This window comes from Nicrophorus vespilloides, unplaced genomic scaffold, assembly GCF_001412225.1.
Source record: "Nicrophorus vespilloides isolate i.1.1-1 unplaced genomic scaffold, Nicve_v1.0, whole genome shotgun sequence".
Classification (NCBI taxonomy): Eukaryota; Metazoa; Arthropoda; class Insecta; order Coleoptera; family Silphidae; genus Nicrophorus; species Nicrophorus vespilloides.
The window spans coordinates 174,922-191,056 of NW_017099685.1; the positions used below are offsets into that span (position 1 = coordinate 174,922).

At 29.2% G+C, this 16,135-nt stretch overlaps 1 protein-coding gene across 5 annotated transcripts in view; it reads right to left on the bottom strand.

The window, feature by feature from the left end:
• LOC108565210 (inositol-trisphosphate 3-kinase A) overlaps positions 1–16,135 on the bottom strand; it is a 110,301-nt gene that overhangs the window by 86,565 nt on the left and 7,601 nt on the right. For 3 of the 5 annotated variants that reach the window (XM_017924533.1, XM_017924531.1, XM_017924530.1), the window contains exon 3: positions 13,255–13,314. In XM_017924533.1, coding sequence (XP_017780022.1) covers positions 13,255–13,314 — 60 coding nt within the window. Of the gene's footprint in view, positions 1–13,254; positions 13,315–13,441; positions 14,715–14,993; positions 15,136–16,135 lie in introns of those variants that run through there. The other 2 variants (XM_017924536.1, XM_017924532.1) reach the window with 2 other exon arrangements.

The window sequence follows — 16,135 nt, forward strand, 5'->3', positions numbered from 1 at the left end:
GAATGGGTATACATAAATGACCATACGTCCCGTTTTAAACGGTAGCCTGTCCCGTTGTCCCCAAGCACAGTTTCGGGACTCTGAAATGTCCCGTTTTTATGTAATCTGTCCCGTTATCCCCAAGCACAGTTTCGGGACGCTGAAATGTCCCGTTTTTAGGTAACCTGTCCCGTTATCCCAAGGGTCGACGAAATGTCCCGTTTTTGGAAAGAGAGCAGTAGACTGTGTTCTTTGAAGAATTAAATATATTTGAATGTGCGAATTTAACTAAAATATAAATTTGGGAAGAAATTCAAACGATAATGCATTGATTGAAAAAGGATTTATTGATTCTAAACAATACACAGAAACACTTATGACAGTTATGGACTAGCGAAAAATTACAACTGAAAGTCCCAGTTACTTACTAAAACAAATTTTCAGAAATCGTGCCAAGAATTTTATTCGAATTTAAAATCAACTCCAAATATATACTTAAGCAATTTTAGTGTTAATTTTAATTATCCACATAAACTATCTATATTTGTACATTTGTACATTATTTTAAGTTTTATTAAACATTGTGAATACAAATAATTCAAGAAATACATACAGAAATATACAAATATTCCATTACGGCTTCTTCATTTCAACTAGGTGCCGTTACAAAACGACCTCTAAGTGTTTTGTAAATAATCCATATAAACTATATAATTTCTGAAAATGTTTGCAACAAATTATTTTAATTGGTTTGAGTGAGTTTGATAGAAAATCTTGAATGAAAATCTGCAAGTAATTCAAGAAATACAAAAACTGTAGGAATTTTCCGTGACACTGGTACAATGTATCAACTTGTTCATTTTTTCATCCACATATCATTATTGAACGTCCATTACTTAATTAAAATTATCTATATTTCTGCCCATGTTTACAATAATTTGTTTTAATTAGTTTAAGTTTTATTAAAAAAAATCGTAAATTCAGAAATCTGCCAGTAATTCAAGAAATACAAAAATTATACGAATTTGTTTATCAATTTGTTCATTTTTATCCACGTGCCATTAAGTAACGTCTATTACTTAATTTAAATTATCTACATAAACTATCTATATTTCTGCCCATGTTCACAACAATTTATTTTAATTACTTTAATGCAAAAATCGTATTCAAGAAATACAAAAACCTCGCGTTTTGATACTTTTGTACGAATTTTCTATGACATTGTCTATAAAATTAACAGATTTGAAATTATCCATATAATTCTATATGTTTATGATTAAAATGTTTAAATTTGTTTGATTGAATATCAAGAAGTCCAAGAAAACTAGTCTTATTTGGTGTGAAAAAAAATCGATGAGTGGTGTGCAAAGAAAAAAAATAGCTGTTATTGATGGCGAGTCTCTGGTTCAGAAAAATAATGCCGATATATGTGTTTCGCTTTATAAATACATATATTATTGGAAGAGAACAGCAGCATTGACGTCAATGCGACGAGATATGTTCGCAGATATACAACCATATACAACTTTAATTATAACTCTAGATAGACACATTAATTATAGAATTTCGAGAGCAAACTTGAACACAAATTAAACATTTCGAGAGAAAAACATAACAAACTTTAAAATCTAAACTAAAACTAATTATAAATATATAACAAATAAATAATTAATTACATTTTTTTTTATTAATTAAATAATTTGCGATTATCTTGTAATTACAGTTAATTGTTGTTTTTTTTCTCTCTCAAATTAATTAATTATTTGAAGTATTTGTTTATAATGAAAACAATAATAGATGATTACATTATGATCGATGAGCTTAAAGTGCAAAGAAGTTATGTTGTTGCTGCAAGGCGATGTTCGGAACAACAAAATAATTTCATCGACGTGCGTCACGTCAATGCATTATGCCGATTTCCTATACGGTTTTGGTTGTATATCGTTCCTCGTGTGTACGTTTGTACAGGAAAAAAAATGTAATAACGATAGTGCATGTATCGTAATTTCATAACAGAATTCGCATAAAAAATAAATCCAGAAATGTGAATCCACCTTTTCGCGTTTGTCGATTGACGTCAGTGTATAAAATGAGAGGCACAAAAAAAATTAAATAAATACTAATTAAAAGGCTAAAAATACTCTTCATTAGCACGCGGAACGCAAGGCAGGTTTCGATTGCAAGTTTCAATTTGGTCGTTGCACGAGGAAAATAGTAATAATACAAAAATTACAAAAGTTATGAAATAAAAAATATAACTTGATTCACAACAATTTGTGTTTCTATTTTCTGAATCAAATGTAATTAATTTTAATTTGGTCCTGTACAAATACAAATTGAATTTATTTGACAAAAGTTTGTGTGAATTAATGAAATACAAAAAATATCTCCAAACATTTAGAAAAAAAGTTATAAATTAAGTTACTTGGCACCATTTTGAAAACATGTTTGTCACATGTCGAAGTAATATATCTTTCTGAACCAGATTATATTAATTGATCAATACATAAAACAAAATATTTCCAAAAATGTAGGGAAAAAGTTACAACTTGAACCATTTGACAACAGTTTGTCAAATTTCGAAGTAATGTATTTTTGAAGCATATTATGTTAATTTCAAATTTGTTCCTTCTTCAAGGAAAATGAAAATACAACAGAATGTTTCGAGAAATGTTTGGACAAAGTTGTAACTTTAACCACTTGAAAGCAGTTTGTTAAATATCAAATGGAAAGTATTTTTCTGAACTAGATTATACAATTTTAAATTTGGTCATTGATCAATGAAAATACAAGAAACAAAATATTTCCAAAAATGTAGGGAAAATATTACAACTTGACGGCAGTTTGACAATATTGTTTGTCAAATGTCAAAGTAATGTATTTTTCTGAACAAGTTTATATTCATTTCAAATTTGATCCTTGATCAATGAAAGTACAAAAAAAATATTTCCAAGAATGTAGGGAAAAAGTTACAACTTGAACCAATTGACACCTATTTGACAATATGTTTTCTAAATGTCGAAGTAATATATTTTCTGAACCAGACTATATTAATTTCAAATTTGGTCTTTGATCAATGAACTTGACAGCAGTTTGACAACATGTTTGTAAAATGTCAAAGTGATGTATTTTTCTGAACTATTTTATATTTATTTCAAATTTGATTCTTGATCAATGAAAATACAAAAAACAAAATATTTCCAAAAATGTATAGAAAAAGTTACAACCAGTTTGATAACATTTTTGTCAAATGTCGAAGTAATATATTTTTCTAAACCAGATTATATTAATTACAAATTTGGTCTTTTATCAATGAAAATACAAAAAAAAATTCAAACAGAATATTCCCAAAAATGTTGGAAAAAACTTACAACTTGACAGCAGTTTGAAAACATGTGTATTTTTCTGATTATTTTATATTCATTTCAAATTTGATCCTTGATCAATAAAAATACAAAAAAAATATATTTTCAAAAATGTATGGAAATGTCACAACTTGACAACAGTATGACAACATGTTTATCAAATGTCAAAGTAATGTATTTTCTCAATATAATCTAAATTATTTTCAAATTTGGTCCTCGATCAATGAAAATATAAAAAAACAATTTGTCCAAAAATGTAAGGATAAAGTTACAACTTTAACCACTTGTCAGCAATTTAACAACAGTTTGCCCAATAACAAAGCAATGTATTTTTGAAGCAGATTATGTTAATTTCATTTTGGTCTTGATCTATGAAAATATTTTCAAAAATTTAGAGAAACAGTTACAATGTGAATCACTCCAGAACCAAATTATATTAATTAGAATTTGGTTCTAGATCGATAAAAATACACAGATTATTTAAAAAAAAAATAGAAAAGAATGTTATAAATTAAATAACTTGACAACAATTTATTACATTATTATTTCCAAAATATTGGATAAAAAATACAACATGATTCACTTGAGAACAGCAAAACTAATATTTATGTAAATAATGCTTCTTTTTCGGCATACATTTAATTGTTTTCAAGCTGAAAGTAGAATTATTGCAATTTGCAGAAATCTTTACCAAATGCGAAAAACCTAAAGAAACATCTTTTAAACGTTATTTATGTTATATGTTATTTTTCATTCAAATATGTATTTTAACTTAGAAACGAACAAATTATATTAATTTCAATGTTAAATTACATAATTATTTCCTAAAATGTTGGATAAAAAATACAACTTGATTCACTTGACAACAGCAAATAAATAATCCACAAACACTAATATTTAATGATTAAGATAAGATTCTCTTTGCTGGAATTGTTACAAATTGAACTTTTTTATTATTATGAAAAAAAAATCGTTGAAAAATAAGAAACAGTATAGAAACAACAATGAAGTTCCAAACTGCGCTTTGCGTATTTCTCTCGGCTCTGGGAAAATCGCTGATTAATTCTATTTTATTTATATCATTACACAATGCACGAGGTTAACGTTTGCCGTGCAGTAAACACATTTATTGTGAAGTAGCGGATTTTTTATTCCTCATATTTTCCCGCTTGTTTTTCCAGCGCACTTTGCTAATTCAGGAAGAAGTAAAAGAAATATGACACGATTACGTAATACAAAAGCATGATTCGTTACGAGTAAGAAACAACAAAAAAAAAATACGAGCGCAATCTTATTTTGGTAAGATAACAACAATTTCTCTATTGGATAATTCATTAAATTCCTATTAGTAATTTTAGTAACTCGCATAGTTACAGCGTTGTTATTCAGTTGGATGTGCAATTGATGATGAAATTCAAACAATTTCGTCAAAGAAAGAGAAAAAAAGTTGAAATCTTAATTGAAATATTAATTGATTTGCCTTGAAATGATTTTGAATGTTTTGTTCGTTTTTGAACTTTTCCCATCAGGTGATAAATTCTGTTTTATTTATTATAAATTTAAATTTATTTTGGAATATTATATACAAATTTAGTTAAAATTTTATGCGTCAAATAAAATAATAATAAATAATCCAAAATTAAAACATCAAATTCACATATTTCCTAAACAAACTTATTATGTCTTAAATTTGTACAATTTAAAAGTATAAATATTCTTTATGTTAAATCCAATATTTTGCGTGGTATTTCCAAATAGTTATTTCTGTTGACAAATTTTGTTATTTGAAACTACAATAAAACAAAGAATAATCTATAGTTTTTATGTTTAAATAAACGTTAACTATAAACCAATTAAGATTAAAATACTTCAATTGGAAATACACAAAAATAATAATTATGTAATATTGATTTCGAAAGATATTTTAATAAAAAAAACACAAATTAAATGCTTTTCACAATAAAATTGTTGTTGTTGAATAAATGCGAAATACGCAATAAAATAATGTAATATTACGCGTCTTCTCATCACAAGTTAACTACATAACATTGACTTTAAACATTCGTAAATAAACATATTTTAATATAAAAATAACACTAAATTTATATACAATTCAGAATTGCGTAGAGTTGCGAAGTTCTTGTTTATATCGAATAAATAATTGCACAATTATACCTGATTTACGTTATAGTTGATTAAATAAATGTAATTGCAGTGCATCAACACAGTGCGCGTTAATTGAATATCTTGTAGATAGTTATCTTATAGATATTGATCATTCGACTGCAAACTGGCAGTAATTCATTTTGAGGCAATTAATCGAAAGATAAACGATACATTTTGCGAATTGGAATTCGATTTTCACGAATTATGCAAATCGTTGTGCGGATTAAATTTCGATTTGTTGTTCGTGTCTTTGCGTGTGCGGTAAATGTATGGGATTTGTGCAAATGTACGTGTACTGAAATGGCGTATTCAAGGAGAACGGAATTGATAATTTACCTTCTTTACCGACCGACGACCGTAAGACCATTACCATCGTCATCATAAATATATGACCATGTGGGAATTTTGCAGACACGCGGTCTGCTGCATACGAATTCTCATTACTATTTTGTTTTATTTGGAGATATTCTTTAATGAGTATTTAATTCAACTAATAAAAATTAATTATCTGAAATGTGTATATAAAATATTAAAATCTCATCTCATCGAGTAAATCTAATCGCGGTTGACATTAAATGGATAAGCTTTCCCGGTAAATAGTTACTAAATCTAAATCTGTTTGTTGTTTCACTGTTGTCGAGTAGGCCAATAGCCAGAACGCTAGTATGTGACTCTAGTCTATCTTGGTATCTACTACTAAAGTTGCTATTGTATCCTCGGCCATATCTATATGAAGATCTTCGTGTATTTGTGTATTCTTGACGAACCATGGAGCCCTACTAATATTTATTAGACATTTTGATTGGAACCTTTGTATAATTTGTATGTTCGATTCATTGGCCGCACCCCATAATTTCATACCATTCGTCCATGGTTTCAGTATTACTTTGTATATAAGTAATTTATTTTCTAGTGATAATTCCGACCGTTTCCCTAGAAGCCACTACAGTTTTCTAAACTTTATTTCTAGTTACTTCCTCTTAGTCTAAATATGATCTTTCCAAGTGAGTCTGTCAAGATGCATGCCTAGATATTTGATTTGTATTGTGTTGACTTCTTTAGCGTGAATATGATATGCACGGACTTCATTTCATTAACTGCTATTCTCCATTTTTTAATCCATTCTTGTAGGTTATCTAAATTTTCCTGTAGACATTCGGAAGCTACTGCTGGATTCTCATTTGATGCCAAGATTGCTGTACCATCAGCTAATGTTGCAATCGTAGTATTGCTGGTTTTATAAATATCTGCCGTGTATATAAGGTAAAGCAGTGGCAGTGGCCACATCCATGCAGCACCCCTGATTCTATTAAAATTATTTTTAAATAGTTTTTTTTGTATTGTGCATTAGAGGTAATAACGAAACAGTCCTAAATATTCATCAAAACAATTTGTTTAAATAAATTGGGCCACCCTGTACATCCCCGAATTACACGGTAAATAGGTTTCTGAGAAAAACGTGTAAATCGAAAAGTATACAAAAACGCATATTTTCGTTGTTTATTAATTATGAATATTTTTCAATTTTCTTTTTCAAAGTATATAATTCAAACAAAAATAGTGAAAGGCAAAATAAATGTTCCTTTTGTTCATAACCAGTTTATTTTCAACATTTATTTTTTCTAAAACCGTGCAAAAGCGAAATCGTGTAAAATTTAAATTAAACCGTGTAAATGTAAAAACGTGTAAATAAAGTACAGTGTAATTCACCTAGGTGAATTACAAAGTAATTTATCTTTGGTTTGGTTAGTTTCTAATATTAAAAATTTGCCAAATATTTTTTTTACACAACTTCAAGTATTATTTAATTACGATGATTACCTGTTAAATTTAAACAGTGTTTTTTAGATTTTAAATAAGTACATATCAGTTAGTCTTTTTTCTTTTCATTTTGACAAAAGCATAAGTACATAATTGTAATTAATAACCGAAATTTCTCAATTCTATTAATTTAAAAAAAAACTGTAAAATTTTCTTGTAATAACTAATTTATGACAAAAAGAGATGATTTGTTTACACATCTTCAAATTTTATTTAATTACTCGATAAGCATGCTCGAAAAATATAGCCTTCTAATAATCTTACTGTCAAATGTATATCTATTATCGTTGTTCTATGATTAGCTTTTAAATTGAAATAAAGTGTTTTATTAAATTTTTAATAAGTACATATCTGTGAGTCTTTTTTATTTATATGTTGACAAAATCATAAGTATATCAGTAATGAATAACCGAGATTTTCAATTCCATTAATTTAAAAAAAAAACTGTAAAATTTTCTTGTAAACACTAATTTACAAGGAAAATATATAATTTTTTTACACGTCTTCAAATTTCATTTAATTACTCGATAAGCATAGATCATCTAATGTGCAAATTAAAGACAAAATTATGACCTTTATAATAATTATAATTAATGAATAACTAGAACATAGAATCGTGACTTTTTGCTACTTACTTTATGACCAATGCTTCTACTATACCAAGTTTGTAACTTTTAACGTACTTCTATAATTAGCTGTTCAATTTTAAAGAACAGTATTTTATTAAATTTTATATCTTTAGATCATTTTTTACACGTCCTCACAATTTACTTGTAATAGATTTTTTTGAATATTAACTCAATAACTTATGATCGAAATAAGGAGACTACTTTTTTTCACACATCTACCGGTTTTATTTAATTACTCGATTACTTAGATTATCGAATATGCAAATTAAGGATAAAATTTTGGCCTTTCCAAGAAGTTTTTCTATAATTAATTGTTAAATTTAAAAAAAAACTGTGTTTTATTATATAACACCTTTGATCTCCCTTATAGATTTTAAAATTAGAAGTTAAATTAAATTAAAAATTAATATTATTTATATTATATTATGTAATTTGGAAAGTTTCCAATGGCTCATTGTTATATTTTGTTAAAGTTTCAAAACTATTTACTTGTTGCCAGTATTTGGCAGATTGTAATTACATATTAAATAATCTTTTGATTTATAACGTTCGACATAAAAATATATAAATAATTCTAATTCATTAATAACTTCTTTTAATTAAGAAAAACGAATCTTTACTTCTTCTACTATACACAACTTCACTTTTTATTTAATTATTCAATAACCACGAATACTAAGTAGATCATTAAACATGCAAATTAAAGACAAAACTTTGACCTTTCCTTCTGCTAGATTTACAGTATTTACAGTATGCTTCAATTTTAAATTTAAAAAAAATATCTCCTTTTATTTCGTATTTTTAATATAAAACTTTGTTTATTAACTGAAAATAAGTTATAAAAACCACTCCCAATCAATTTTTATTTAATTTCTAAATACTTATTAGAATGTTTATAATTACAGATCAAATGGCCTTATATTTCTTTAACAAAGCTCTCTCTAATGGATTTACTATAGACAAACAATTTTCTAAAAAACCACTTCATATCAAGATTTGCATATCGCCACCACAATATTGTTTTTTTGTGTATAATTAAAGTAAATCACTGTAGAAGCACATGGTGAAGCACCACAAAACAATTCCATATTTTTTTTGTGGGATTTCCAAAGAGAGATTCTCATCAACTATTTAGTAAAAGTAAAAAAAAACACAATATTAAACGATAATATCAATTTTAAAAGACCTCGATTGGTAGTCCTGTTTCACTAAAGCAAACAAACAATGTCAAATCTACATAGTATACATTCGAAATTAATTATAGTTTTTTTTTCTTAAATCATTGCTTTATCTGAATATTTTGACTTTTAAATGAGACTTATTTAATTGAAGTAAAGTAAAGTGTTAACAAAGATTGACTCAATGTACCAAAGGCTTGACCGAAAACCTTTTATAATAACAAATCATCCAGATAGTAAGACATTACCAGAAAATAATTATGATATAACTAAAAAAAAGTATATTTCTTGAACTTTTCCAATTTCTCTCAAATATCCACGTATCCAAAATGACAATTAGCAAAATTACAATTCGTATTGTAATGCATTTAAAACTTGAAAGCACGAGAAACTTTCACAAACCTGTAGATTCGCAGAATACATAAGAAACCACTCAATGTTTTCACTGTTTATGAACTTATGCGTTTTTGTATTATATAATATTTTTATTATAAAGGAAATATTAAATCTATAGATTTTTTTTATTTCTTTCTTCAAAAAAAAATACGAAATAAAACCTTGAATAATGAATTAAATCTAATATTTTGGTGGATCTATCAGATTTAGACGGTTTAAAAGCAAAATAAATTAAAAATAAATATTGAAAATAACGTATCCTTCGTTTTACACGGTACATTTTTTACACGTTCTAAAAAAAAGGAACATTTTTTTGCCTTTTAATATTTTTGTTTATGTACATTTAAAAAAATTTAAAAAATTCATAATTAATAAACAACGAAATTATGCATACTTTTCGATTTACACGGTTTTACATTCAAAAAGTTACAATTTCTATTTAGATGTTTTTCTCAGGAAACTATCTTCCATATAAATCGACTGAATTTGTCTGAAAGTAAATAATTTCTTAAAAAATTGGAAGTGTTTTTTTAACATTTAATTATAATAAATCAGTACAAAAGATATTATAAAAACTGAAAATACCTTTTTGCATAATTTCTATATTATATTATTTTATTTAAATTAAAATATTAAGAAATAACACCTTGAATAATCAATTAATTATGATAAATAAATATTAAGGTAGTTCACTATACATCAATGACTTAAAGTAAATATATTCTTAACAAATTGTTTACTTTAAAAGCACGCAGTTAATTGAATAGAAAAGAAAATCAGAAGCGAGGAAAGACAAATAATAAATGGATTTACGGTAAAATTGCAAATATTTAATTGAAAAAGCAACCTTCGCTGATGGATATTTATGACTGTGTGTGCGTGTAATACAAACGATGCGAACTTGACTCCGAAGGCGACAACATCATTCCGAATGCATTAGCAAAAGCGAGGGGTATATGCAAAATACTCATCATATCCTACCGAAGAACGACGGATTCTTCGGACAACCAATATGATTTTATTTTTTTTTTTTTTTTGATTCCAACGCCATGTTCACATTGTAATGATACCCTTGAGCATTCGCCTCGCGAATTTTTATTAGCAATTACATATTTATTAACGAGTACCAATAACATGACGCGCATTAAATAACGTTCCGTCGCGTACACATTGAAATTCCGCATTTATTGCAAATCCGCCCTGTTGAATTATGGATCGGATTCCAACGCCGAATCTTCCTGTTTGCTAACATCCGCGCAAACAAAACGAGCGTACGCCGAGAATACCTTAAATTCAATGTTAACAACAACAACAAAAAAAATCCGCAATTCTTGCACAAACGCCTTACTTAAACCAAAACTTAATTAAGTTTTGCATTTGTGATTTTGAGCAATCGTTTGCGCAACGCTTAGGGAACACGTGCAGCCGGAATTCTTTAAATTAAAAAAAGTATTTACAAAAAATTTAATGGAATTCTTTAAGTTTCGGTAAATCGCATTTTAATTGTATTAGTTAACCAACAAAAAAATTAATTATTTGAGAATGTTTAGCTGAAAAGAAGTAATGGATGTTTGATCTTGGCTTGCATCTTCAACGGAAGAGTTTTTTTTTTGTAGGGTTCTCGAAGATCGGCGAACTCTCGTATGTGTGTGCATGTCGCCCGATGGTTGTGGAATGAATGGCATATCGAAAAATGTGCTGGTAACTTTCCGTTGGAGGAGAGAGAAAATGCTTTTGAAAACGATCATAATGTGGCTATGGTTTGACGTCAATGGTGACCTCCATGTGTTAGGTCGCTGCCCCAAATTCGAAGCACAACCCGTCTTTTCACGTACAGCTCTAGCACACTCAGATAGACAAAGACAAGAACACGCCGTGTGCATTTGGAGGCGCATGTTGCTGCTCTCTAACGCCATCATCTGCATGCACGTTTTTGTATATTGAATCCACATACAAGCATTGCATGGATCTGGGCAAATATTTTGCGCAAATGCTCACGCAACCGATTATTGCACAAGGAATTAGTTTCTGCAGACGAAGAAACCAGAAAAGCGAGCGAAAACAAAACGTTCACATCAAAAACACATTTGATTCATTGCGTTCAAAAAGAACAACAAAAAATTAAGAGATTTAAATTAAGAATAATGTCTTTACCAATTCGAATTCTTCTGCTATTATTTAATTACAAACACACTCGTAATATTTAAATACTAATAATTATGTTTCTAAGTTCATTACAAAGCAATAGTGAGGTTTCGATCAGTCCGGTTTAATTAGAAAATTTCAAAACAAACTAATTTTTAATTGACAAAATAAATTCTAAAATAATAGTGTTGATCGTGTTTTTCCCTTTATAGAGTCAAATCTCTTTTTATGTAGATTAGATTAGACCAGTTTCAAACTGTCCGGAAACCGATTACCCGCACTATGCAAGGTTTTTATGTATAATAAATGTTGATAATTATTCGATTCACTCGCATATTACGAGAAAATAAAACCTCTAAGTTTTACTGATTTAAAATAGAAATTTCGCTTTACAAACCACTTTAGAAAATATTAAATATTTACAACTAAATTATATTTAATGACAAATATCGTTATCTATTACGAGTAATATATAACGAAAACTCTTAATATATAAAGCGAATTTTCTAAGTTATAAAATGCATAATTATATATACAATTGTTATTAAAATTTTACTTATATTAAGAATTAACTATATTTCTAACTGTAGATTTTGACTCATAAGCTATGAGGAAATAAAACGATTTAAATGTAACAATTAATTCGACTGGTTCTAATAAAATCGTTTTTTTTGTTTATTTTATATACTTAAACTATATTAAAATGGCAAATTAAAGACGGTGATTTATCGAAAACAACTTTAGTGTATATTCCGGATTCCTTTTAGAAATGTTAAAAGCATATAACACTAAGATACACGGCTTCATAGGTCAACGGGTTCAAAATCAAATTAAGTAAACTTTTATAAATTAATGAAAGAATACACGAATGTTAAGTAATATGATTAATTATTGTTTCTCTGCAGTTTTTTGCACCGTCCAATTGATGTAAATATTACGTGGGTCGTGTTTATGAAAGAACTGCAAGAAGGATAATGACACTTTGTGGACGAGAAGTGCGACGTAAATATTTTGAATGTTACTTAATTCGCATTGCGTAGGACATGATGGGGATACGTAGGTTTGCGGTTTGCCAATAAATCAGAATCGGCCTTCGTATCAAAATATTGCATATTTATTTTCTATAACAAAACCAAAGGACTATTATGCATTTCGCAAAAAAAAAATCAATGATGATTGGGATTTTTAAATATAATAATATTAATAAATAAAACAGAACTAAAGTTTTATAGTTCATTGACTGGATGAATTGTGTCCTAACTTAATAAATATTTATAAATTTTAGAGTATAAAGGAAATTACATATGCAATCTTATTGACGTTGTGCTAAGATTTGTTTGCCACACAATTTCGCTTAACGAATTGTATTTAAACAAGTAGTTAAAGGAAATTACTTTATATCTTTATTAAAATGTTTAAGTAAAGTAATACAAGAATCCGATACAGTGAGGCCATCTCGTGAGCAATGCTCGAACCGCACCCGCCATCTTGAACTTTTCTGACTTAAGTCTTTTTTTTATTCTAATTTGAATTTAAATTGAAGCAAATGCTAATAAAAATTGTATTTTATTTTACCTTTTCGCCGTTACTGCATTTGCTGGAATCCTTAACATCGTCCCTGTTTCTAAATAGAAACTGCAACAAGAGAAATGTCAAATATTATAAATCAAAATCAAATTACATTTGCGTAAAGGAAATGAAGAGATGCAAAGTTTTGATATAGTAAATAGACTTTATTTGAAAATCTATCTGTAGAATATAATATATATATATAAAAAACTTTTGTCTGTTGGAGTTTCTTAGAAACTATAATAAAATAATCACAATAATAAAAAACAAATACAAATATATACACGTATAAAATATTCCTATGGAATCAGTCTTAAATTTTCGATGGTCGCATCGCTGGATCGAGTCCGTTGGAATCTCGTTAGCAAAGTTCTGCATGACCCAAGGGTAAGGCTACTCTGCTTGAAAATAAACAACATTGCAATGCAGAATATTATAATGAACAGAAACAAGATTATCTTCAGGTCATTGATTTGCGTCATCATTTCACGGACGTGTTCCATGATTTTGTCATTTTTGTCATTCGTTTCTGCCATTGGAGTCAACGTTGCTAGCACGGCGTCCGTGAAGTCTACGCAATCTATGCCGCCTATGTTGCTCATCGTCTTGTTTCTACCATCGTAGTTGACTTTACTATCGTCTAAACCTCTCAGGATGTAAGCCAAATCATCGCATGCGAACGGATTGTTGTCAAGTCTCAGAAGAACCAGATGCGGCATCTTATTCCTCATCGAGAATACGTTAAGATCCTTCAATTGGTTATCGTTGAGGAACATTCTGGTTAGATCGGTGAAGAAGAACGTTGTGGGAAATTCTATGCTGTGGATAACGTTGAAAGACAAATCAACTATGGCCAGAGAGTCCAGAAACTTCCAATCCTCCAAATGAAGAAAATTCAATTGGTTATGGCTAATATTCAGATGCTGCAGGTTCGTCTGATTTTCAAAGAGGTGTCTGCGCAACGATCTTATTTTATTGTGCGACAAATCCAAATCCTTCAAACGATGCATCGTACCAAACAATTCGTCAGGCAGATTGTCCAGATTGTTTCCGCTCAGATTCAGATGGACCATCATCTCCAGTTCATTGAACACGTCGCCGGGAAGCTCAGTCAGCTGGTTGTCCTCTAAATTCAAGTATCTCAAGCAATGCAACTGATTGAACGTCTGACTCTCCATGGTTTCGATTCCCTTGCCGCCCAAGTACAGCCTCATAATGTAATCAGATTGGTGCGAGATGAAATCGTTCTTCTCCAAATTACTCTTGACTTTATCGATTTGCACGTAATTTCCGGCCGACCCGGTGTTCATCGGGTCAAATGCTTGCTTGTTCCCTTGGTACTTGCTTAAGTCAGAGAATGTCCTTACCATCGGATCTACAAGATCCGAGCACGTCGTCCCGTGCACTGCATCGACCAGCAGAAAAGCCAAGAGCGCTGTTACGAATATCCATTTACATTGAAGCATCTGCAAGAATGATATAAATAAGTCCAAAGCTGGATTACCATCGTATGCAACCAGACGCGCGTACAGCAAAAGTGTTTCAGAGCGCTGCATATTTTTTTGTTTTGTTTCAAAGATTAATTTACTAATGAATCATACGCACTTTGTTTTCGTGATTAAAGTACTCGCTAATAATATAATTGCATATGTCAAATCAATATTTTGCAACTATTAAAGCAATCTAATTTTAACATATCTTTGTAGCGCGCGTCTTTATGAATGTATTTAAAACAATGGACAAACCTTTCTCCACTTGCTATATGCCTCTTCTTTACGAATATAACTGAAGCACGATCCTAACCACACGGATTATCAGCTACAACTATGTTTGTCCCGAACAGATGTTCGGTTCTCTCCGAAACGTGTGATAAATTTAAAACGCGATACTTTCGTACAATAAATACACACTTTCGCATAAAGAACTGTAAAATACGGAAAAAAAATGAAACTGCGATTTATTCAATTTCTAGTGATAAGCACCTTTTTCTTGTTCTAAAAAAAACTAAGAGAATTCGATCAATTCTTTATATCATGGCAACTCGAAGGTCATTCGCGGTTTTCAACTTGCAACTTTGTGGTTTCCTTACATTATCCAAATAAGTTATTCGCATTACTTATTAATCTAAATCAATTTTCCTTCGAGATCGTAACTCTTTCAGGATTATGGCAATGTTTGATCTATATGCCCGATGTATGTTCGTATGGAATTAACACCGATCCATAAATATTGATTGTAACCATTATTGTGGGCTCTTTTGAACAAATACAAAAAAGCATCTGCCCGTAGTGAGACTTGGTAAATAAATATTCCATGACGCGAGGATCTCTCGTGCAGCATGCTTCATAAATTATGTAATTAATTCTCGTGCATCGGATGGATTTTGCACATACACACACACACAAAAGAAGAACTCAGCGTATCGCACTACATATTTCTTTAGCCTGCAAATTAATAGTAATTCTCATATAAACACGGATCTACTCCAGGAATTCGACGAGGAAACGCGTTTCGCAAATTGATTGAATATTTCTCGCTTTATCGTGTTATTTTATTTTCATTTCGCGAACAAACAAATAATTGTTTGTTTTCTTAAACTTTATTTATTAATATACAGTGGAACCTCGCTTATAGAGCACTTCGCATAACGAACACTTCGCTTAACGAGCAAAATGAATTGTAAGAAAAATGACTTGTTTAACGAGTGACGATGAGAAGAGAAGTCCCAGATTGCACGCCTGCTACATCATTAAAACTTGTGTACAAATATTTAGAAATTAGAAATTAATATACAGTAATTAGAAATTAATTAATAGTAAATAAATGAAAGCTAATGAAACATTTCTTCGAAATTGCACAGTTTTGATCTTTTTTTTGCAAATATTTA